The sequence below is a fragment of the Ranitomeya variabilis genome, chromosome 3, assembly GCF_051348905.1.
Source record: "Ranitomeya variabilis isolate aRanVar5 chromosome 3, aRanVar5.hap1, whole genome shotgun sequence".
Taxonomy (NCBI): Eukaryota; Metazoa; Chordata; class Amphibia; order Anura; family Dendrobatidae; genus Ranitomeya; species Ranitomeya variabilis.
This window is the reverse complement of record NC_135234.1, coordinates 523,091,298-523,118,029: the sequence shown is the minus strand read 5'-3', so window position 1 is coordinate 523,118,029 and position 26,732 is coordinate 523,091,298. Positions and strand designations below refer to the sequence as shown.

At 41.3% G+C, this 26,732-nt stretch overlaps 1 protein-coding gene across 2 annotated transcripts in view; it reads right to left on the bottom strand.

Annotated features, from left to right (window-relative positions):
- Positions 1–430: 430 nt before the first annotated feature.
- Positions 431–26,732, bottom strand: part of ANKRD10 (ankyrin repeat domain 10) — a 66,396-nt gene continuing 40,094 nt past the window's right edge. Inside the window, exons 4-7 of one of the 2 annotated variants that reach the window (XM_077297010.1) lie at positions 19,878–20,116; positions 15,912–15,995; positions 8,311–8,364; positions 2,245–2,455 (exon numbers count right to left, since the gene is read on the bottom strand). In XM_077297010.1, coding sequence (XP_077153125.1) covers positions 8,354–8,364; positions 15,912–15,995; positions 19,878–20,116 — 334 coding nt within the window. In that variant the 3' untranslated portion in view covers positions 2,245–2,455; positions 8,311–8,353. Of the gene's footprint in view, positions 2,456–8,310; positions 8,365–15,911; positions 15,996–19,877; positions 20,117–26,732 lie in introns of both variants that reach the window. The other variant, XM_077297009.1, reaches the window with a different exon arrangement.

Below are 26,732 nucleotides of genomic sequence, written 5' to 3'. Positions count from 1 at the left end.
TTCAACCTGTTTTATAGTCAGATTATACATATTGCATATCTTGCAATAATACCATAAAAAAAGGTTTCCCTTTGTAAGCATGTGCAAGACAACATGCCATTAAATGTGGTCAATGTGGCTGTAACTTCTGGTCAAACTTAGTCTAATATAGGTATGTAGCCAAGTAGGTTGAAAAATACATATTTTTTTCTTAACCAGTTAATCTCAAGAGACTGAGTATAGCTGTATAATGGCAAGTATCCTCATTAAGAACTGTTGCTTATTCTAAATTGTTGATTTCATGACCTTCCTATCAACATATTAGAAATCTTAATTACAGGCGACCGTTGAAGTTTCTTTGCAAGGTAATTTTAGCACTTCACTGCTTCCTGTAAAACTAAAAAAAAAAAAAATCAATAAAACAAACAAGGAATAGAAAACAAGGTTTTTGCAGTAGCTTAATATCTTTTTATTATTATTAAAGACAAATCCATAGGGAACATGCTTTCCCAATGCATTGATACTGTATATAAATGGAAAAAGTAAAAAAAAAAAAAAAAAAAAAAAAAGAGGGAAATAAGTCAGTTTCCCCCCCCCCAAAAAAACTAAGATATAAATGCCACAAACTCTGACCCAAAGTGAAGTGTTTTTAACGAAACACTGAAAATTGGATAAGAAAATTGAACTTCATAGTCTTACCCAATAAAATCGATAGGTAGCTTTTGTTTCCGTAAGAAATGAACATAAATCGTTCATTCATATAAAAGAAAAAAACATACAAAACAAAAACTATAGAACATTGCAAACATGAATACTTTATATTCAGTATTCTGTAACAATCTGATCCAAGCAGGGAGTAAATGGCAAATTTTTGCTGTTGGAAGTATTTGCAGAAAATGGGGATACTGTGAAGGCTTACACAGACAAAATTTAAATGATTTTAAGCTAGGCAAGTTAGAAAGAAAATATATCAAAGAAGCAATGAAAAAAAACATCTTGACAGATAGAATGTAACTTTCTTCACGCCTAGTTATGCTTACATAAAAAACGATTAGGATTAACAAACATAGTACATGGATCCACATTAAATGTTGACTGCTCTTGCTGGAATTGGTACAAGCCATCACTTTTTAGTCTACACATTTTGTCCTTGCTATATTATTGCAAAATACAAATATTATTCCCTTGTTTAATAGTGTACAGTACAGGTTTCTAGAAAATAACTGCTACTACTATTAAACATCTTTTCTTAATAATAATAATAATAATAATAATTAAAAAAAATCTATGAAATGTCAACTAAGTTTGCCTTCAGCAGGAAGTATCTAAACAAAGAAATAGAAAAAGCTTCTTGCAGTTTTAGAAGCAATATTTACTAAAATATAAAATAATTCATTAAATTCAACTTGAATTGTTTGTCCTTTTCTCCTTTAGGAAGTCTCAAAAGTGGAATCTTGCTACCATTTTCTTTGTTGGTTAAAATTGTTACAAAAATGAAATGGTAGTAGTTATGTTCCCAAGGATGCGGCGAGTACAGTTATAACAACTCTTTCACATACAAATAACAGAACATTTATACTAAACAAAAAAAAAACAAACTAGCTTTCCTTACTAATTGCATAGCAGTTAGAAAAATAATGCCTAAAAAACTGGAAATGCAAGTGTCATTTGACATAACATTGAAAAAGTACTGTTTTAATAGCATAAGATAACACAGCATTACTCAGGACCCTTGTACGGATTGCCTCACACCCGATGCCCCAACCTAGGATGCAGTCTCTTTAGCTTCTTTTTTTTCTTAAGGGACCCATCTATGCAATTCTACTTATTAGAAGCTTGAATGAACTGCAATGGACTAGATATGGGCAACTCTTCCCAAGTTTAACTATCCATGGGAATCCTCAACCCCCCCCCCCCCCAAACAAAAGAACAACTCCTTTATATTTGTATTTAAATAGGCGCTAAAGATCATTTTCTATGCTACTGGAATCCAAAATGCCACATTACCAACCTTCGTTGCACACTGGTATGTAACCTCAGAATCCCTGATACTGGTGAAGTGTGCTTATGAAAGTACTTTTATACCTATGTTCAACACTGACCGAATCAGAATGTTCTAGAAGACTACTGTACTCTGGTAAGCTTTCAGCAGAGTCTCCAAATCCATGGTAGTAGCCATACAGTAAGATATCAGCAGCCCCATCACCCAATGAAGGCCTAGACGCAACCCAGCTACCAGGGCTCCCATTAACATGCAGAGAGCCACAGGTTTGAGAATTTACAGCATTAATGTTGGTTTCAGTAAAAGTCCCATGTTCGCCAGGGCTCGCCTTCTCGCCATTTGTGACTGTGACATTGTTGATATCTTGGGACAATTGAAGGCACTTTGCAGGACTTGTATCCATGTCTCCAAGTGGCGCAATAAATCCATTACTTTCTTGTCCATTTGTTAACGCAGCAAAGCTACCATTCATATCTGTATCAAGAAACAAACCTGTCAAACCTTTGAAGCTCAAAGTGTAATTGTGTAAAAAGAAAAGCGAAAATCACTACGGTAAATGTCATCCTCTATGCATACATGGAGACGAGCTATGCAAAATAGTATATATATACCTATAAAACAAGGAGTAAATATTTCAATGTTTTACATGTGCTTTACACCCATGGGAGCATCAGTTTACATAATGTCCAGAAACATGAATAATTACAATATTAAAAGGGGTGGTCCGGACTTGTAGAAAAATTCAGACTTCTGAATACTTACAGTGTGAACGCCGGTGAGAGGGTGCAGTCAAGTTACTGTAGGTGTGTGATTTTCATACTTCCTGCCAAATATTGGCTAGACATGCTTCGTCTTATTCGATTCACTTATATTGAGCAAAATTGGGCATGTCCAGATGTAACGTGACGTGTGAAAAATCACATACTTGCAGTCCTATAACCGCCGCTCTTACTGGCAAAATCAATCCCGACAGCGTGCGGGGCACACGCTGTAAGAATGAAGAAGGCTGCAGTTACAAAATGTTAACAAGACTGGACAACCCCTTTTAATTGTCAACAATCTTTATACTGTTGCTTTTTCTCCTCCTTTTAGGCCCAAATCTTTATAATCTATATTTAATAATTTGTTGATGAAGCACTCACATTCCTTTTTTTTCTTCACCTAAACCTGTGTGAATGTTAGTGTAGTGTTCAAGTGTTAATATAACAACCGGTCATGGTCTTGCACCATGACTCTCCATACCACACTGTGCTCTGAGTGAGCTGGAAGAGTCAGAACAATGCTCCATAAATGTATATTGTAAAAGCCACTTCTGTCTTACAGACTCCAGCATGATCTGGAGAATTTTAATTGCAGTCATGTGACTCAGAAGTGGAACGGAATGGCGCTAGCTATCAGATTAGAAGTCGATCGGTGAGTATATTACTAAATGGACACTACAACACAAGGCTATGGGGGTGGAAAGTTAATGGGAGTGCTTCTTTAATCAGTTGACACTTTCTTTTGATATAATATTGTGTGTTTATTTTCAAACAGATGTTACATATGGTTTCAAGAGAATGTTAATCACCAACCCAAGATAGGGCTACATGACCTTCAGCAACTTGTCTTTAAAAGGCAAGCATCACATACAGTTAGGTCCTGAAATATTAGGACAGTGACAAGTTTGAGCATTTTAGCAGTTTATCAGCATATTCAAGATACAGTTATATAATTAATATTTGCTTAAAGTGCAGACTCTCAGCTTTAATTTGAGGGTATTCACATCCTAATTGGAGGAAGGGTTTAGGAATTACAGCCATTTAAAACAGTTTCAATTTAAGAAGGAACCAAAAGTAATTTGAGTTATCTCAAAAGCACGTTCATGGGCTATTCATATGTTAATCCACCATTAGTTAAGCAAGCAAAAGGTCTGGAGCGGATTTCAGGTGTGGCATTTGCATGCTGATGCTGTGAACTCACAACATAGGGTCAAGGAGCTCACAATGGAAGAGAAACAGACCATTAGGTTTGGGGAAAAAAGAAAAATCCATCAGAGAAATATTAGGAGTAGCCAAATGAACAGTTTACAAAAAAAAAAAAAAAAGCACTCGTTAGCTTGGGAACTCAAAAACGCCTGAACATCCACAGAGAACAGTGGTGGATGATCTCAAAATCCTTTCCATGGTGTAGAAAAACCTCTACAATGTCCACCCAAGTGAAGCACACTCTCCAGGAAGTAAGTGTTTCACCATCGAAGTCTATCATAAAAAGAAGACTTAATGAGACAAATACAGAGGATTTACCACAAGGTGCAAACCATTAATCAACATTAACTCCCGTCACAACCAATGACATATGCAGTGGGGAAAAAAAGTGTTTAGTCAGCCACCAATTGTGCAAATTCTCCCACTTAAAAAGATGAGAGGCCTTTAATTGACATCATAGACAACTATGAGAGTCAAAATGAGAAAACAAATCCAGAAAATCACCTTGTCACCTAAAAACATGCAAGATTTCTGGCTCTCACAGACCTGTAACTTCTTTAAGAGGGTCATCTGTCCTCCACTCATTGCCTGTAGTAATGGCACCTGTTTGAACTTGTTATCAGTATAAAAGACACCTGGTCACAACCTCAATCAATCACACTCCAAACTCCACTATGGTGAAGACCAAAGAGCTGTCAAAGGACACCAGAAACAATACTGTAGCCCTGCACCAGGCTGGGAAGACTGAATCTGCAATAGGCAATCAGCTTGATGTGATGAAATCAACTGTGGGAGCAATAATAAGAAAATGGAAGGCATACAAGACCACTGATAATCTCCCTTGATCTAGGGCTCCACGCAAGATCTCACCCTGTGGTTTCAAAATGATCACAAGAACGGTGAGCAAAAATCCCAGAACCACACGGGGGACCTAGTGAATAACCCGCATAGAGCTGGGACCACCATAACAAAGGCTACCATCAGTAACACTACGCTGCCAGGGACTCAGATCATGCAGTGCCAGTCCCCTTGGTTAAGCCAGTACATGTCCGGGCCTGTCTGAAGTTTGCTAGAGCTAGAAAGCATTTGGATTATCCAGAAGAGTATTGGGAGAATGTCATATGGTCTGATGAAACCAAAGTAGAACTGTTTGGTAGAAACAAAACTCATCATGTTTGGAGGAGACCGAATGCAGACTTGCATCCAAAGAACACCATATCTACTGTGAAGTATGGGGGTGGCAACATCATGCTTTGGGGCTGACTCTGCAAAGGGACCAGGACGACTGATCCGTATACATGAAAGAATGAGTGGGGCCATGTATCGTGAGATTTTGAGTGCAAACTGTTAAATATTAATTGAATTATTCTTATTCTCAATTTTGTACTGAGCACATTGCCTCTCGCTGACATTACAAAAGCTATTCCTGTATATATAGCTCAGAGTAAGTTAACAACATATAGAGAGAACATGTGCTCTATGGGACATATATAATCACGTCTCTTAGGAGGTGGAGGGGGCTGTCACCTCCTGCCTTCTCTCCTTCATTCTTCATGGACTTCAGACTACTCACAGAAGGAATGAATAGCTGGTAGCCATGATGACTTCTACTCTATGACAGACAGACGCCTTTTACCATCTCAGGAAAGGTGAGGAACAAATGGACAATCTGTTCATAACTATATCACCTATTTTATGTTTTGCTGCAATGTGGTTTTTTTGTGGACAATCCAATAAACCACTACAATTTTTATGAAAATATCATGACATTTTTCTTTAAGCGTATCGCATCTGGTATAGAGTCCTGATTAAATAAATGTGCAAAATAAGCATATTTAACACAAACCTCCTTCCATCAGCAAGGGCATTGAAGATGAAACGTGGATGGGTCTTTCAGCATGATGATCCCAAGCACACCGTCAGGTCAACGAAGGAGTGGCTTCGTAAGAAGCATATGAAGGTCCTAGAGTGGCCTAGCTCGTCTCAACATCTCAACCACATAGAAATCCCTTGGAGGGAGTTGAAAGTCCAGGTTGCCCAGCGAAAGGCCCAAAACATCACTGCTCTAGAGATCTGTGTGGAGTAATGGGCCAACATACCACCAACAGTGTGTGCCAACCTTGTGAAGACTTACAGGAAACGTTTGACCTCTGTCATTGCCATCAAAGGATATATAACAAAATATTGATATGAACTTTTGTTAATGACCAAATACCTATTTTCCACCATAATTTGCAAAATAAATCTTGCCAAATCAGACAAGGTGATTTTCTGAATGTTTTCTAATTTTGACTCTCATAGCTGTGGTCGACCTATGATGTCAATAACAGGCCTCTCGCATCTTTTTAAGTGGGAGAACTTGCAGAATTGGTGGTTGACTAAATACTTTTTTCTCCACTGTAAGTCATCGGTAGTGTCCCTGCCAGTGATGCGGGCTCCGGCGCTGAGCCATCAAGTGCCTCTAACAGCTGTGGTGGATCAGAGATCCACACGCAGCTATTAAGCTAAATACCGCTGTAAATGACAGCGGCATTAAACGTGATCCGGCTGGAAGCACATCAAGACCCACCTATCCACGCCTCATGTGATCGCGGGGTGACGATGAGTTATGACAGCTGGGGGACTGCAGAAAAAACCTGTGCCTGTCGTCACGATTCTCCTGTGGATGCCGCCAATAGGAGATCATGATTTTTGCCATACATAGCAGGGCTTAAGCCCTGTTATGTATAGCACAGGTGACCGAACGATCGCTCATTGAAGTCTCCTAAGGGGACTTTTAAATAATGTAAAAAGTTGAGAAAAAAAACACAAAAGTGCAAATAACTTCACTTTTGCCCAATTAAAAAGAAAACAATTAAAAAAATAAAAAAAGATACACATTTTGTATCGCTGTGTTCAGAAATGTCCGATCAATATAAAATCAGATTGATAGCGTAATGAGAAAAAAATCGTAACGCCAGGATTACATTTTTTGGTTGTTGCAACATTCCAATAAAATGCAATTACATATTGCCATGTCAGTTTTACCATATAGTGAACAAGGTAAAAAAAAAAAATTGTGGAATTTCATTTTTTTGCAATATGACAGCACTTGGAATTTTTTCTTCAATTTTCCAGTACACTATATAGTAAAATCATTGGCATCAGTCAAAAGTACAACTCGTCCCGCAAAAAACAAGCCCTCATACAGCCATACTGACTGAAAAAAAAAAAAGTGATGGCTCAGGGAAGTAAAGGAAAAAATTAAAAAGAAAAACATAAAATGGCTCTGGGGTCAAAAATGGAAGTGCCAGATTATACTTTGCTAAAGAACATCTAAAGAAGCCAGCCGCGTTCTGGAAAAGCATTCTTTGGACAGCTGAAACCAAGATCAATCTGTACCAGAACGATGGGAAGAAGAAAATATGGAACAGGATTAGAAAAGTTCATGCTCTAAGGCACACCACATCCTCTATAAAATATGGTGTAGGCTGTGATGGCATGCATGGCTTCTAATGGCAATGGGTCACTAGTGTTTATAAATGATGTGACTGAAGACAGAAGCAGCAGGACGAATTCTGAAGTATACAAGGCTATACTTTCTGCTCCGATTCAAGCAAATGTAGTAAGGTTCATTGGACAGCGCTTCATAGTTAGATGGACAATGATCCAAAACATAATGAGAAAGTAACTCAGGAGTTTATAAAGGCAAAGAAGTGGAATATTCTCATCCCCAACGAGCATGCATGTCACATGCTTAGATAAAACTTAAGGTAGAAAGACCTACATACAAGCAACAACTGAAGTCTGAGGAAGTAAAGGCCTGGCAAGGCACTACAAAGGAGGAAACCCACTTCAGGCAGTCATTGCCTGCAAAGGATTCTCTACAAAGTATTAAAAATGAACATGTGAACATTTAATTACAGAAAAGGTAAAATTTGTCCAATTACATTTGAGCTCCTGAAATAAGCATGCTTTATTAAAAAAAATGTAAAAAATAAAAATGGTTGCAATTCCTAAACGTTTCACATGATATTTTTGTTCAAACCCATTAATTTAACATGAAAATCCACACTAAAACTGCATCTCAGTTATTTTATTTTAAATAAAAAATAGTGGCATGCAGAGCCAAAATCACAAAGATACGGTCACTGTACAAATATTTCAGTACCTAACTGTATATTACTTTGCATTTATAAATCAGATAAACAGATAATGTTTTAAGAGTTTCTGATTGCAGATTCTAATTTTAATTGTGCTGATCATTTTATTCTATTCTCTAAACATGATAGGGGCTGTCATGCCGGAGCTGCTGTTTAAATGTACCGTATTTACTTTTAAAAACAGGTTTAAACATATGAAAAATGCAAACCTATTACTTACCCCGCACCAAGTTACTTGCCAGCATTATACTACCACGCTGCATTCACAATCCTTCTAGACAAAAAAAAAAAAAAAGATCTCCAATAATGTATTGGAACAGCTCAGTTTCATCATAGTAGATTCCTGATACACTGATTAGAGACTTTCCAAAAAATAACTGGACAGATGCTAAGCAAGCAATGCATGTTGGTGGATTAATATTCTGAAGCTTTCGGAATTGTGAATGCAGCATCCAAATACAGCAAACAGTAACTTTGTATTACTACAAGGTTAATATTGCACTATATTACTTAGCTTTTCATCTAACAAAAATAAGTCCAGAGATGATTTTTCTACCTATACATAGTTTGCTTGCAATGTAGCAAAGATTGCTTCTGAAATATAAAATAGCATAGGGTGTGCATATAATGTATAGCAGAACTTTGTCATTTAGTGTCATTCAGCTTTGCTACAATATATATTACTATGTGCACAATATTGACAGCATAAAAAGATAGACAAGCTTGAATAATATTCTTAAATTTAATTCCTTTTAAAAGATAGCCTGGTTGTGATTGGCTTCAATGTGATTTTCCAACCTTGAGGTGGGATGAACAACTGTAAGAACCTGTATTTTTTACTATCGGGTTTCTTTTAAATTGGGGAAAATATATTAACAGAATAAGTCGTCACTTATCAATGACCCTTAACTCTAAGAGACCTCCACTGCTATATTTATATACATTAAAGGGGTGGTATCAAGGGACAGCATTATTCCCTATTTAGTCCCATAATCAAAGCTATTTTCTAATATACCGTATATACTAGAGTATAAGCCGACCCCCTAATTATGCCACAAAAAACTGGGAAAACTTAATGACTTGGGTATAAGCCTAGGGTGGAAAATTCAGCAACTACTGGTAAATTTCAAAAATAAAAATAGATACCAATAAAAGTAAAATTGAGACATCAGTAGTTTAAGTGTTTTTGAATATCCATATTGAATCAGGAGCCCCATATAATGCTCCATACAGATGGGCCCCATAAGATGCTCCATATTAAAATATGCCCCATGTAATGCTGCACAAATGCTGATTATGGCCCCATAAGATGCTCCAGACACATTTGCCCCGTACAATGCTCCACAAATGTGGATTATGGCCCCATAAGATGCTCCAGAGATATTTGCCCCATATAATGCTGCAACACAGCCCCATAAGATGCTCCATACAGATCATTGCCCCATATATTGCTGCACATCGCCCCATAAGATGCTCCATACAGACATTTGCCCCATATCCTGTTGCTGCGAAAAAAAAATATCACACACTCACCTCTCAGGCCCCTGGCACTTGCTATATTCACCTGCTCCCCATTCCACCGCCGACGTGTTTTCTCCGTCCTGTGCAATGACGCTCAGGCAGAGGGCGGCGTGCACACTAATTGCGTCACCGCGCCCTCTGACCTGAGCGTCACTGCAGAGGACACGGAAGACGCAGCGGCGTCGATGATGGAACGGGGAGCAGGTGAATATAGCGCACTGCGTTATACTCACCTGCTCCTGTCGTGGTCCCTGGAGGTCTTTTCCCCCGGCGTCTTCCTGTATTGAGCGGTCACATGGTACCGCTCATTACAGTAATGAATATGTGGCTCCACCCCTATGGGAGTGGAATGGGGTCCATATTCATTACTGTAATGAGCGGTACCATGTGACCGCTCACTACAGGAACAAGCTGCATGCGCCGGGGAAAAGACTTGCAGGGACCGCGCCAGGAGCAGGTGAGTATTATTACACAGCTCCGCTCCCCCTCCCGACCCCTGCGTATGACTCGAGTATAAGCAGAGAGGGTTACTTTCAGCCCAAAAAAGTGGGCTGAAAATCTCGGCTTATACTCGAGTATATACGGTACTTACTTTAAAAATTCACTACCGTTCAGTCACTAAACTACCTACTTTTGGCCTCGTACTTCCTGTTTGATGACGATTTGTTCGAGTATCCCCACTGCATGCTAGGAAACTCACGAAGCATCATCAGGGGGCTCCAGTCATTGTCACAGCCCCTCCCTGAAACAAAGTGTCATCAGATATGCTCATTTTAGGGGCTGGTCCCTACGTGTCTACCTTGTGCAGTGTCTTCCCCCAGCATGCACTGGTGATAAACGAATTGTCAGCAGACAGGAAGTAGAGAAAAAAAATACAAAAATAGTTTGTGCAGTAAGAAAACGGTATGGAATTTTTAAAGCAAGTACCGTATATACTCGAGTATAAGCCGAGATTTTCAGCCCAAATTTTTGGGCTGAAAGTGCCCCTCTCGGCTTATACTCGAGTCATGATCGGTGGTGGGGTCGGCGGGTGAGCACTGTCATATACTCACCTAGTCCCGGCGTTCCTGTCACTCCCCCTGCCTGTCACACTGTCTTCGGTGCCGCAGCCTCTTCCCCTGAGCGGTCAAGTGGGACCGCTCATTAGAGAAATGAATAGGCTGCTCCACCCCCCATAGGGGCGGAGCCGCCTATTCATTTCTCTAATCAGCGGTGCCGGTGACCGCTGACAGAGGAAGAGCTGCGGCACCGAAGACCAGCTGTCTGGGGGAAGGAGCGGGACGCCGGGAGCAGGTAAGTATCGCATATTCACCTGTCCTCGTTCCACACGCCGGGCGCCGCGCCATCTTCCCGGCGTCTCTCCGCTCTGACTGTTCAGGCAGAGGGCGCGATGACGCATATAGTGTGCGCGCTGCCCTCTGCCTGATCAGTCAGTGCAGAGAGACGCCGGGAAGATGGCGCCGAGGAGCTGCAAGCAAGAGAGGTGAGTATGTGGTTTTTTTTTTAGTGCAGCAGCAGCTATGGGGCAATATTGGACGGTGCAGAGCACTATATGGCACAGCTATGGGGCAACGGTGCAGAGCACTATATGGCACAGCTATGGGGCAATGGTGCAGAGCACTATATGGCACAGCTATGGGGCAATGGTGCAGAGCACTATATGGCACAGCTATGGGGCAACGGTGCAGAGCACTATATGGCACAGCTATGGGGTAACGGTGCAGAGCACTATATGGCACAGCTATGGGGCAACAGTGCAGAGCACTATATGGCACAGCTATAGGGCAATAATGGTGCAGAGCACTATATGGCACAGCTATGGGGCAATGGTGCAGAGCACTGTATCGCACAGCTATGGGGCAATGGTGCAGAGCACTGTATGGCACAGCTATGGGGCAACGGTGCAGAGCACTATATGGCACAGCTATAGGGCAATAATGGTGCAGAGCACTATATGGCACAGCTATAGGGCAATAATGGTGCAGAGCACTATATGGCACAGCTATGGGGCAATGGTGCAGAGCACTGTATGGCACAGCTATGGGGCAATGGTGCAGAGCACTGTATGGCACAGCTATGGGGCAATGGTGCAGAGCACTATATGGCACAGCTATGGGGCAATGATGCAGAGCACTATATGGCACAGCTATAGGGCAACGGTGCAGAGCATTATATATGGCACAGCTATGGGGCAACGGTGCAGAGCACTATATGGCACAGCTATGGGGCAATGGTGCAGAGCATTATATATATGGCACAGCTATGGGGCAACGGTGCAGAGCACTATATGGCACAGCTATGGGGCAACGGTGCAGAGCATTATATATGTGGCACAGCTATGGGGCAACGGTGCAGAGCATTATATATATGGCACAGCTATGGGGCAACGGTGCAGAGCATTGTATATATGGCACAGCTTTATGTGGAGTATCTATGGGGCAATGGTGCAGAGCATTGTATATATGGCACAGCTTTATGTGGAGCATCTATGGGGCCATAATGAATGGTGCAGAGCATTATATGTGGCACAGCTTTATGTGGAGCATCTATGGGGCCATAATGAACGGTATGGAGTATCTATTTTTAATTTTGAAATTCACCGGTACCTGCTGCATTTTCCACCCTAGGCTTATACTCGAGTCAATAAGTTTTCCCAGTTTTTTGTGGCAAAATTAGGGGGGTCGGCTTATACTCGGGTCGGCTTATACTCGAGTATATACGGTACATTAGAAAATAGCTTAGATTATTGGACTAAACAGATTGGGAAAAATTGATTTCACTTCAGTTTTTGAAATTGCACTATATATTAATTTTAATATTAACACATTTATATAATACCCAGTCACCATAGCAGTGTTCTTCTATCATACATAAAAAGGCCTTGGCTTCTCTGGTATTATACCTCAAAACATGTGAAGTGTTCGTAACAGCTATGGGAACATCTGCTCAACCAGTCACGGTAAAACAAAGACCAAGCCCAGCATCAAAAGAATAACGTGGGATGCACACTAAAGAGGACCCATCAATCAATCTATGGCTGCCCTTTTTATTTCAGAAAGCAAACAATGCGCAATTACAGATCGAGGTTACTTGCAAAAATCACCAATTAGATTGAAAAAAAAAAACCCCCACAAGAACTGTGAAGTGTCCCTAATGGCCCCATAAAGAACCCGAGGTTGGGATGTGCGACCCTCCAGTGAGAACATGTGAGATATCGGGATTTGAAATAAACAAGTTGTGCAAGTTCCTTTACGGAGCGGTTTCCAAAAGGTGACAACACTGGATAAGTTACCGGTGACGGCTCATTAAAGGACATAGCAGAGCTTGTTTCATTTAATGCGCAGGATCTCACATGTTATTGTGATCTCGCACATTCACTGCAAGTAGCAAGTGAAAAGTAGGTTTGTGGGATCAAACAATCTGAAAGTCCAGACTAGTCTTTTACTAGAAAGTCAGGTTCTTTAAAGGCATTCTGTAATGCTGTAGATAAGCCCCCGATGTATCCTGAAAGATAAGAACAACAAGTTAGATTATACTCACCCAGGGGCGGTCCCGGTGCAATCCGGTCAGATGGGAGTCGCAGGTCTGGGTCCGGCGCCTCCCATCTTCATACAATGACATCTTCTTTGCTTCCTGCCGCGGCTCCTGCACAGGCATACTTTGTCTGCCCTGTTGAGGGCAGAGCAAAGTACTGCAGTGCGCAGGCGCCAGGCCTCTCGGACCTTTCCCGGTGCCTGTGCACTGCAGTACTTTGCTCTGCCCTCAACAGGGCAGATAAAGTATGCCTGCGCAGGAGCCGCGGCAGGAAGCAAAGAAGAGGACGTCATCGTATGAAGATGGGAAGCGCTGGACCCGCACCGCAATGCCCATCTGACCAGACTGCACTGGGACCGCCCCTGGTGAGTATAATCTAACTCGTTTTTCTTATCTTTTAGGTTACATCGGGGGATTAGCCACAGCATTACAGAATGCTGTAGATAAGCCCCTGATGGCGGTGGCCTTAGCTTATAGGCGAATTTTGGGGTGACATTCCCTTTAAAGGGAACCTGTCACCCCCAAAATCAAAGGTGAGCGTAGCCCACCGGCATCAGGGGCTTATCTACAGCATTCTGTAATGCTGTAGATAAGCCCCCGATGTATCCTGAAAGACTGGAAAAAGAGGTTAGATTATACTCACCTGGGCGGGCGGTCCGATGGGCATCGCGGTCCGGGGCCTCCCATCTTCTTACGATGACATCCTCTTCTTGTCTTCACGCTGTGGCTCCGGCGTACTTTGTCTGCCCTGTTGAGGGCAGAGCAAAGTACTGCAGTGCGCAGGCGCCGGGCTTCTCTGACCTTACCGGCGCCTGCGCACTGCAGAACTTTGCACTGCCCTCAACAGGGCAAAGCACGCCTGCGCCGGAGCCACAGCGTGAAGACAAGAGGACGTTATCGTAAGATGGGAGGCGCTGGACCGGACCGCGATGCCCATCACAGCGGGACCGCCGCAGGGAGAGTATAATATAACCTCTTTTTCTCATCTTTCAGGATACATCGGGGGCTTATCTACAGCATTACAGAATGCTGTAGATAAGCCCCTGATGCCAGTGGGCTTAGCTCACCTATTTTGGGGGTGACAGGTTCCCTTTAAGAGGGCATTAGGGGCACTTCTCAGCATTTCATTTGAATGCATTTTAATGACTAAAATCACCAAACTGCAACTGCCCAGAGTTGCCAACTTTATTTTTTCTGGATAGATTCTCAAAAAATAACAAACAACCTTTTTGTTTTTGTTTTTTACTTAACATTAGATGATCATAATAAATCCTTAACATTATAAGTGATATCTACAGACCATAAATCCTATATTAAGACATCAGCTGCATTCACTGTGAACTGTAAAAGGGTGATGAATACAGTAATATAAATCTGTACGTCTCTACAGCTTCAAAAAAATCACAATCACATTTTTTTTTTTTTTTTTACTAACAGTGAAAAAAATGGCTCAATTTATGATGGACTTTCCTGTCATTTCTGGACAGTTGGCAACCCTGGCTGCTCATTGTACTCTTAAAGCAGACCCTTTATATAATGATAAAGGAGATGAAGATCTGACGAAAACTTTTTTTAGTATGGCTATTGAGGAGAGAATAGCTTGTACAATTTATGCTTCAATATGAAGTGGGTGTTAAGAGATTCTTCTCTGGGCAAAGTCATGCAAGGAATACATCCCTCCTCAAATAGGCAAACACATACAGAGGAAGGGGGAGAAACCGAGAGAAGCTTAGAAAAAGCTCTATCAGTGTAATATGGCAAGACTTACCAAGTTCTCACTTCCGGCAATTACTGACAGTACAAGTGCAGTGGGAGGAGGACCACTGCGCTGTGGGTCATTACTTATACTGTTGTGCATCTACCTTAGTGACACACAGCAGCAGTACTCCTCCGCCTGCACATGTAACAGCAGTAAGATCTGTATGACCCGCCTAGACAACAGTCTTACTGTGTTACACTGACAAAGCTGGTTCCAAGATTTTCTGGGGGCATTTGATTTTTTTCCTCCCCATATATTGCTGCCTGTTTATGATTGACCAAAGTCAAATAAGGGGGAAAAAAGCAAATTCCTCTTGGAGGGGAAAATTGGTAAACAAATTAATAAAACTACATTTTATTTATATCTTCAGCCGCTTTAACATCATGTAGCCAGTATAGCATGTAGCGGTGAAAGATTCTCTTAAATGGGCAGTGTTCAGATTTTGTCTTATCCTTTCCTAATATCTGCATTAAACTATTACACTAGAAGTTTCAGCATATTAAACCATTACAAGTGCAATCCAATTTTGTACCGATTTTAATAACTACAACATTCATGCTATTAGAAGCGAATGTCAACATATATGCTCAAATTTACAATTAAGAAACTTCAAAAGAAACAGAATTTATAAAAAAAAAAAAAAAAAAAAAAAAAAAGCAACAACAGTAGTTGAAGCCTGGACAGATCAATTACTTTTATACAAGTACTACATGGATTACTCCTTGATTACCAGCTTATAAAGATACCTCCCAAAAGTCTTTATTGTTTTTGTTTTTTTATAAACATATGAAGTTATGATACAAATCAGGAAGGATGATGGAGATACCATTACTTCATACATGAGAACATTCAAAAATAAGCATATTGGCTTATGCAACGAAAAGGCGATTGCATCGGAAACACTGTGCAAATATTATTTGCTGGTCTAACAGAGGTGTTCTCTTGTGGTTTCAGATCTTCAACCAGTTGTGCGTTGTAGCATCTGTCAGAAATTTGCCCAACCCCACCTGATATCTCCGAGTGACTCTCTACATGCATACTCTCGTCTTCTATCCCCACAGCCAAATCAGCCCGGAGATGAATGCTGCCTCCTGAAAGAAACAATAGATGCAAATATACTGAAGACTAGGAAATATTTATCAAACATAAGAAAAAATGGTTTCAAACAAACAGCAGATCAAAAAGCAGATAAACAACTGGTCTCATTACAACCACTCACACAAAGTACAAATCTATTCTATTGAATATAGATAAAAATAGGGGTTAAAGGTATACAAGGATTCCATGGAATTCAAGTAAACAGGAATGGTGGACCTGATTTTATATATAATTTATATAGAGTGTGCAAAGCAGTCATCAAAAGAAAAGGTGGCTACTTTGAAGAACCTAGAATAAGACAATTTCAGATTCACACTTTTTTGTGAAGAATATAATTCCACGTGTTAATTCATAGTTTTGATGCCATCAGTGTGAATGTACAATATTCATAGTCATGAAAATACAGAATAATCCTTGAATGAGGTGTGTCCAAACTTTCGGTCTGTAGTGTGTGTGTGTGTGTGTGTGTGTGTGTGTGTGTGTGTGTGTGTGTGTGTGTGTGTGTGTGTGTGTGTGTGTGTGTATGTATGTATGTATATTATATATATATATATATATATATATATATATATATATATATATATATATATATATTTATTTTTTTTTGGGGGTTGGGGATGGGATTTGTAACACAAATGAAGACTGGATGCAAAGTTTTCTTCCAGTCTCTGCACGCCCCGGACTCTGGAAGAAATCCCTAGCATAAAGAAACAAAACACAATTTCTTAACAGCAAGTCCAAAGATATGGGCATACAGGTATGACTAGTTTAACCACTTTTATCACCTGTATGCCCATATTAATAAATAAAAAAATCCAAGGGTTCACAGATTCCCTTTAAAGCCCCCATACTCATTACACAGTCAAGTGATTAACCATACAACAGACACCTTTCCCTTACTCTCGCATACACAGAAATGGTCGGCCAAACAGATTTTTTTTTGTGTTCTTTATGAGCCACTGTAAAACACCTCTAGCAGTAGCTCATTTCCTGGAGAAAAAAAAACAAGTATATTACTTACCGGTAATGTGTTTTTACGAAGCCCATGACAGCATCAACGAGAGGGGATCGGCCCCACAAGTAAAGGGAACATTTAAGATAAAACGGGCGGCTCCTCTCTCCGCATCAGTGGTTTACAGAGCTTGAGGACCTTCTGCTTAGTGTACACACACATATATACATTTATACAATTTCTTTGACTATATCAACTATTAATTTAATTTTAAATTTCACCTTAAGTGGTAACTATATACAACGACCCACCAACCAAAGGGTGAAAGCTTAGTAACGGGAGGGAATATACGGGTGCTGTCATGGGCTTCGTAAAAACACATTACCGGTAAGTAATATACGTGTTTTCCTACCATCTATGACAGCACCAACGAGAGAATTACCCTATCAGGGAGGGACCACAGCTTGTAGAACCCTCTTCCCAAAAGTCAAATCAGAAGAAGCGTAAAGATCCAGTCTATAGTGACTATAGAAAGTGGAGGGTAATGACCAAGTAGCTGCCTTACAGATTTGTTCGATAGGCACATCTGCCCTTTCTGCCCAAGAAGCCCTTGTGGAGTGGGCCCTCAGATCGTCCGGGACCAGTTTTCCCACACACATATAGGCCAACTTGATCGCTTCCCTTATCCATCTGGACAAGGAACCCTTCGAGACTTTCATCCCCTTCCTAGAACCCTGGAAGGAAATAAACCAAGCCCTATCCTTCCTACAAGACTTTGTTCCCTGCAAATAGTGAAGAAGGCACCTCCTGACATATAGGGTATGAAATTCATTTACTCTATAATTTTTTGGGTCAGGACAAAAGGAAGATAAAGATATCTCTTGTGTTCTATGTAATCTCGACACTACTTTGGGCAAATAGAGTAGTCCTGAAGCCTGATCCTGCCTATCATTCATTACCACCGTGAAGGGAGGATCTGCTGAAAGGGCCTGTATGTCTCCAATTCTGCGTGCTGACGTAAGGGCTACTAGGAGTATCGTCTTAAGAGTAACCAATTTTATAGACGCATCTGCTAAAGGATCAAATGGGGGTTCAGTAAAGGCATTTAGAACCAAATTTAAGTCCTATGGAGGGACCCTGGCTATTGGGGCTGGTCTGGATCTAGTGAAGGCCTTAATGAATCTAACCACCCACCGATTTCCCGCTAGGTTGTAATTATAAATTGCCCCTAACGTCGACACCTGAACCTTTAGCGTGCTTAGCGACAGACATTGATCTCGCCCTCTCTGAAGGAATTCGAGAATCTCTTTCATGGGCACTTTCCCTTCCGGAGAACACCCCGTAGATGATAAAAATCTTTTCCATAAATTCTTGTAGTAATCGGTTTCATACAAGCAGGCAAGGTGGAAATCAGACTGTCCGAGAATCCCTTAGAAGGTCCGGGATCTCTGGAAGGATCCAGGGATCCGAGATTGACATACTCCTCAGCCAGAAGAACCAGGGCCTCTTGGGCCAAAAGAGGGCTACGAGTATTACCCTCGCCCTGTCCTGCCTGATTTTTCTGAGGACCGCTGGTATCAGACAGACTGGGGGGAAAGGCATATGCCAGGGAAAACCTCCATCTTATGCGGAAGGCATCTACTACATGGTTTTCTCTCGGAATCAAGGAGAAGAATTTGTCTACCTTGGTGTTTTGACCGGTGGTGAAAAGGTCAATCTCCAGTTCCCCCCACATCTCTACCAGATGCCTGAATACTGCAGTCTTGAGGGACCATACGCCCTGCAGAAGTGGCCTGCGACTCAAAGTCTGCTGTTACATTGTCCATCCCTTTGATATGGAGGGCTAATAGTGAAAGGATGTTGCTTTCTGCTAGATCGAAAATTCGTCTGGATACCTGCATTAGGGTCTGGGAACGCGTACCCCCGATGATTTAAATAGGCCACCGTGACTTGGTATGTCCTGCAGCTTCCGGTACTACCCCACGGCTTCCTGCGGGTGCAAAGGTCCCGGCCGCGTCATCAGAGCGCGACATCCTGTTTCCGTCCGCGCTCCAATCACGAGCCGGAACGCAGGGCTGCCAGCCACCATGCAGTGCTGGCGCCGCAGACTCCTGCTCACTCGTGGCCCTGCCGCCACCGACCAGCCCAGGCTCCATCTTCATTCTTCGCGTTGCTGCCATCAGGTAAAGGCTCCGCCCAACAAGGACAGGAATCCACTGATGCGGAAAGAGAAGCCGCCCTTTTTATCTTAAAGGCTCCCTGTCATTGTGTGGCGGATCCGCTCTCTCGTTGGTGCGGTCATGGGTGCTAGAAAAAAAACACCCTTAGGATAGACTACAAGGGGCCAAATCCTTCTCATCCTCGACCATCTGTCCAGGTATATATAGGAGGCCCCCAAACACTGATCTGTTGGCTGCTCCAGGAGAGATTAAAATCTGCTGGACCAGACAATGGGCCTGATGCACCAAAGCTTTCATGCTAGAATTCTTTGAAAAGTTTCAAAATTTTGTTGCATCTCAGAGCTGCAACAAAATTTAGCAACTTTTGGTTTCTCCCAGCTCCGGCCTAATGGACAGGGGCGTGGCAATCATGACTCATCAAATTGATGTAGAGTAGAGGTGTTCGCTACGCCACAAATCTTTCTTCAGCAGCCGGTAGAATAGGGCTTGTGGCGAGGCAAACACGTAGAGGTGTACGTCGCTTGTCCGATACTCCTCTTCATGAATCAAAAGCGTATGACTCCAGCCCATCTCCCCATCAAGAACAACGCGGGTCTTGATGCATCGTGCCCAGTGTATATTGGGGGCCTAACTCCTATTTCCCAGATTTTTTTTGTTAAAAGATGCTTGAATGAAATGCTGCAGTACTGCATTAGTCACAATTCGTTATACAAAATTGTGGACACAAAATGTAAATTTCTCACCTTCAGTTCGAAGCTTCTTGAAGGTATAAGCCTCTAAATCATTGAAGGATCGCTTGCGATTTATAGAACCTCCATTAAAATGATTAGATGTGTTGACTTTGTGGACTCCATTTAAGGAGCTGCTATAATAAAAACCATTCAGCTGACTGTTCTGGAGGTTAAGGAGAAATTGAGCACACTCTTGGAAGCCCTGGGAGTGTGCGAGGTCAGCCGCTGTCAAGCCATTGGCATTCCTAAAGCTGCATAACAAAGAACTGAATTAGATGCTACATTTTGCATTGGGTGCGCCCTCAGTTACTAACTATCTGAAGACTGAACAATCATAAAACCATACAAACTGTAGTTGCTCTAAATTCAGCTAGATAGGGCTCTACGTTTCCTAAAGTCTTAGCCATTTCTACACAAACATTTCTAATTCTAAAATATATAAATGTTAAATGCTTTATTAAAACTTCCTAAAACTCCTTTTAATGCTACACAATATCCTATTATCTCACAGTACTTAGAATGACAACTAACTAAATAACAAGAGTTTATTATACCTATGCTACAAACTAAAGCAGAAAACTACACTGAATATAACCAAATATAGATTGTCTGTGGCATTTCCCATGTCTTGGCTGAGAATAGGTGTTTATATAAAATGTTGGGGTATATCATCATTATATGACAACCTGTAGCTCCTACTGGATGAAAGCTATGCAGCACAGACGGGACATGGCCAAGCCTTTATTCCATCTTAAATGTTTAGCATCTGCGCATTGGTTTGCTATACAAATGTTAACGTGTAAGGTGATGTGATATGACAGATTTCAATGGACTTATTACTTAAGATTTTGTTGCTCAGCAAGATGCAAAAAGAGCATTTACATCTATGTTAAATGCAGTAACCCCCACAAAATAGACCCGGGTCCAGTGCAATTTATTATCGGCTATTGATTGGAGCCACTTCCACATCCTGTCACGCTGGTAAAGTGAACAAATCAAATAAAAAGGATTTTTGCAAGTACTCCAAAACATGCATTAAACTGCAAAAGTGTAAACTACTATATATAAATGTGTTTAAGAAAATGGTGCCAAAATGCCTAAAGCCTTTTTCATATAGCACCTAGGTAATCCAAAGTCCTTTTACATGTATTAAGAGTTAAGGAGGCGTTCTCCAGCACCATTTTTCAGATGTGGATTGGTGTCGATGGCATTGCATCGGCATATACCAGCCAGGACGCTTGCACAATCACCAGGTCTCATCTTATTCTACACACGTCGTCATCAGATCCACTGATGTGGCAGTGAGTTGTGCCAGAAAACCCCTTTAACTTCTATGCACATTTCTCTGGAATGACTTTCAGATCAGAATTGTAAAATGCTAAAGTGATTAAGTCTATGGGGCAGTAAACTAACATTTAAGGGGTATATTTTAACCGTCTGAACTAATTTTCAAGTACAACTTAACATCTGAGTATAGCATTTAAGACATGACAATGTACAAACACATTTTAAATGGTAACTAGACATATATACACAGTTGAAACCAGTAGTTTACATACACTATATAAGACGACACATCTGCATGTTTTTCTCAATATCTGACATGAAATAAGAATAAACCTTTCCCGTTTTAGGTCAATTAGGATTACCATAATTATCAATATTTGACAAATGCTAGAATAATGAGAGAATGTTTTAAGACATTTTTATTACTTGCTGCAAAGTCAAAAGTTTACATACATTTCATTAGTATTTGGTAGCTTTGCCCTTAAACTGAATGACTTGTCAAACGTTTAGGATATCCTTCCACAATCTTCTCACAATCGTTGGTCAGAATTTGGGCCTATTCCTCCTGAAAAAACTGGTGTAACTGATCCAGGTTTGTAGGTCGCCTTGCTTGATCCTGCCTTTTCAGCTTTGCCCATAAATTTTCAATAGGATTGAGATCACGGCTTTGTGATGGCCGCACCAAAACGTTGACAGTGTTATCCTTAAGCCACTTTGTTACCTTATTTTGGCATTATGCTTCGAATAATTGACAATTTGGAAGACCCATTTCTGCCCAAGCTTTAACTTCCTTTTTGATGTTTTGAGATGTTGCTTCAGTATTGCCACATAATCTTCTTTTCTCATGATGCCATCTATTTACTGAAGTGTACGAGTCTGTTCTGTATCAAAACAACCCCACAACATGATGCTGCCACCCCCATGTTTCACAGTTGGGATGGTGTTCTTAGGCTTCCAAGTGTCTCCCTTTTTACTCCAAACGCAACGATGGTCATTATGGCCACAAAGTTCAATTTTCGTTTCATCAGAACACAGGACATGTCTCCAAAAATTAGGGTCTTTGTTCCTGTGTGCATTTGCAAATATTAATCTGGCTTTTTTGTTTCTTTTTGAGTAATGGCTTCTTCCTGTGAGAGTGGCCTTTCAACCCATGTTGATACAGTACTTGTTTCACTGTGGATATTGACACAATCTTACCAGTTCCCACCATGTTCACAAGGTCTTGTTTGTACTTGGGTATAATTGTTTGTACAGATGAACGAGGCACCTTCAGGTATCTTGAAATTGTACCCAAGAATGAGCCAGACTTGTGCAAGTCCACAATTCTCTTCCTAATATCTTGGCTGATTTCTTGAGACTTTCCCATGATGCTACACAAATAGTGTGTTTCAGGTGTGCATTAAAATACATCCACAGGTGTGTCTCTAATTAACTCAGATGTTGCCAAAAAACCTATCAGAAGCTTCCAAACACATGACATCATATAGGCAGTCCAGAATTGTTTAAAAGCATAGTAATCTTAGTGTACGTAAACTTTTGACTGTCCAGTAAGTAATTAAAATGCCTTAAAACATTTTCTCTCAATAATCTGGCATTTGGCAAAAAATAATTATTGTAATTCTAATTTACCTTAATCAGTAAAGGTTTATTCCGATTTAATTTCAGATGTTGAGAAAAACACAAGTGCCTTTTTATATTGTGTATTTAAACTAATAGTTTCAAATATAATATATTTGAGGGCCCTTTAAATGCAACCCATAGGTGGGAGTCCAGAGAGAACCCCACCAATCACTAAAAACCACCGTAACCGTGATAGGCGCACAGCTCAGGTGACAGGAGAGCACAGTTCTTTCCAGAGTATGGCAGGACCAGTACCTCCACTCATCTTCTTGCAATTAAAAGGGTACTTAAATATTAAACAAGAGTTATAAAGGCTTAGTTACCCATCAAGCAACATGGCACTAGAATTCCTAAGAAAAAAAATGTAATTCTGGAATTGAAATGACTGGTAGATATTATGGGAAACCTCAAATTAAAGACAACTCTCTGTAGTTAATATCAGATGGAAGACAACATAAATGACAAACATGCAAACAAAAATGGCAAAGCTGCCGGAAAGCTATAAATGAGAAGTGAAAGTCATGAGTAGAGGCTTGCAAAATGTATATACAGTAGAAATTGACCGATTGTGTTCTACTCAGTTCCATACTTAAAGGGGTTGTCCTGTCCAAAGTAATAAATCTGCAGTCACTCTGTGCTACTACAAACTTATGAATTCCCCCTTCACACACACTGTGCGCTGCAGGGATTCATTGGGACCAGAGGGTATGTATGCGTTATACATACTACCGGCCAGAGACCGTCTAGTGGGCGTGGCCTCACGCCACATATTGAGCAAGGCCATGCCACGGCATCACTCCATACAACTTTATGAAAGGGAGACAGCGCCCACTGGCAGTGAGTATATATAAAACACATACATATCCTTTGGTCTCAAGTCAGAAACCGCAAATCCCGCAGCACACTGTACATACTTTGGGGGTATTCATAGGTCTGCACTCACACAGAGTGACTGCAGACTTACCGATTTGGACCGGACAACCCCTTTAAAAGGTTTTGGCATGTTTGGCACAAAAGTCTGCAGTAACTATGTGACTCTTCACAGAGCATGTAGTCGTATTCTTTGGCACCAGCAGCAAGACCAGGCAGTCATGTCCAAAGATATGTACTATACATACTCCCAGACAAATTCAGTAGATGTGTGCGGCCTCACTCAATTCACTTGTATAGAGCGATGCCCGCAGGTCTAGTCAGTGCAACCGGTAGTATGCCAAGCCATACTTTTGCTCATGACTGCCCGCTCCCACGGAATCCTGATAGCGTGAGCCATCATACAGTAACTGCAAGACTTTTGTGTCAAACTTGGGACAACACTTTTAAAAAGTAAAGAAGCACTCAAAGTCATACAGCGTGTCATGTATTAACATGTTTACTGTAGTATTTCACCTATCTATAAGTTTGTGCTGTAAAACTGCTTATTCTACTCATTCTCAAATAATGAAATGCGACAAAAGCCCACAAGCTTGCTCTGGTAAATAGAAATGTGTACATGAATGTATGGAGCACAGGCTCCAATTATGGTAACACATGCTGGCAGTCTACAGCTGGACCAAAAATGCTGAGCATTCAGAAAGAATTATGCAGTCAATTTGTAATTGATTTGCAAAGTATATAAACAATCCTCATCAGGGTCAATTGGTCAACTTCATAATGTATACACAATTTTAGAGCTGGCGACAGATTAGCTTTAATTTGCAAGGCAATAGCTATTAAAAAAAACAAACACATTACATAACATGGAAACAGCGATAAAAATATAAGCAGCTGTGCAATGGTATAGACAAATAGCAATATGGAAAACAGAAAAAAAAAGGTAAACTGAAAAACAATGTATGAGAGGTTCTCATGACACAGAGCATATACAATGTGTGGTACATGACAGGTTTATAGGTTGTTTGGGGTTCTGGAGAAATATGGAGGATTCTGTTGAATGTAACACTAGTAAGCCAAGTTATTTAAGTTCCCCAAATCAAGGTGTAAGATTCTTTCTGGTGTTAATCATCTCATGTACCGTACAATTCTGCATATGACTGCAGAGAGAATGCTGGTTTGCCACTTATTGGCAATATGTACTTTGTCACTTTTGTGAAGAGTACATATTGTGAAGGAAACTTGAAGTTTAAAGATGTGTATCAGGGAACTCATTTGGAAAGGAAGGTGTTAAAACAAGTGTCCATTAAAAGGGGTGGTACCAAGTTTGGAATTTATCACCCACCACCAAGATAGGGGATAACTTCCAATTGCTGAGGGTCAGTCCACTGGGACCGCCACTAATCTCAAGAACAGGGCTCCAGCAATGGATTCTGTAGGAAACCATTTTCCAGCAAGAAATTAATTGAACAGAATATATGAAGTTGAATACATGCAGATATTTGTTATAGCCTGACAATATATAGTGTGCTTGAAAGATTGTGAACGCTTCAGAATTTTCCATACTGCTCTATAAATTTGACCCAAAGTACATATGATTATCAACCAAGTCCTAAAAATAAACAAGAGTCTAAATAACTTTTTTAAATGGAGGAAATGATCCAATATCACATACTTGAGGCAAAAGAACATAAATCTTTCCTAAGAATGTACTGTAAAACCACCTTCTGAAACAATAGCTAACTACACATCTAAACATTTCAAAAACTTTAAAGGTACCGTCACACTCGGCAACTTTGCAACGAGAACAACAACAATCCGTGACGTTGCAGCGTCCTGGATAGCGATCTCGTTGTGTTTGACACGCAGCAGCGATCTGGATCCCGCTGTGCTATCGCTGGTCGGAGCTAGAAGTCCAGAACTTTATTTCGTCGCCAGGTCGGCGTGTATCGTCATGTTTGACATCAAAAGCAACGACGCCAGCAATGTTTGACATGGAGCTAACAACCAGCGAGAACGAGAAGTGAGTCGCCGTTATGTCACTGGATCACTCCTGCATCGTTCTGGAGTTGCTGTGTTTGACGTCTCTACAGCGACCTAAACAGCGACGCTCCAGCGATCTAGTTTAGGTCGGCTCGTTGTCTATATCGCTGCAGCGTCGCTGAGTGTGACGGTACCTTAGGGGTACCGTCACATTAAGCGACGCTGCAGCGATATAGACAACGATGCCGATCGCTGCAGCGTCGCTGTTTCGTCGTTGTGTGGTCGCTGGAGAGCTGTCACACAGACAGCTCTCCAGCGACCAACGATGCCGAAGTCCCCGGGTAACCAGGGTAAACATCAGGTTACTAAGCGCAGGGCCGCGCTTAGTAACCTGATGTTTACCCTGGTTACCAGTGTAAATGTAAAAAAAAAAATAAACACTACATACTTACATTCCGGTGTCTGTCGGGTCCCCCGGCGTCCGCTTCCCTGCACCGTGTAAGCGCCGGCCCTAAAGCAGAGCGGTGACGTCACCGCTGTGCTCTGCTTTACGGCCGGCCCTGACACAGTGCAGGGAAGCGGACGCCGGGGGACGCGACAGACACCGGAATGTAAGTATGTAGCGTTTGTTTTTTTTTACATTTACAATGGTAACCAGGGTAAATATCAGGTTACTAAGCGCGGCCCTGCGCTTAGTAACCCGATGTTTACCCTGGTTACCAGTGAAGACATCGCTGAATCCGCGTCACACACACCGATTCAGCGATGTCAGCGGGTGATCCAGCGACGAAATAAGCTGCTGGCCTTCTAGCTCCGACCAACGATATCACAGCGGGATCCAGATCGCTGCTGCGTGTCATACACAACGATATCGCTATCCAGGACGCTGCAACGTCACGGATCGCTATCGTTCAGTGTGAAGGTACCTTAACTCTTATGTTCGAGATTATCTCTGATGAACTGCTCACTTCAGCACCTTCTCCAAGATTAAGGTCAGGATTTTGTCTTGTCTATTGCAAAACTATTTAGCCATTCTATTGTAGTACGACTTGCGTGCTTTGGGTGTTACGTCTTGCTACATAATCATTGTTCTCAAGATTCAGCTCA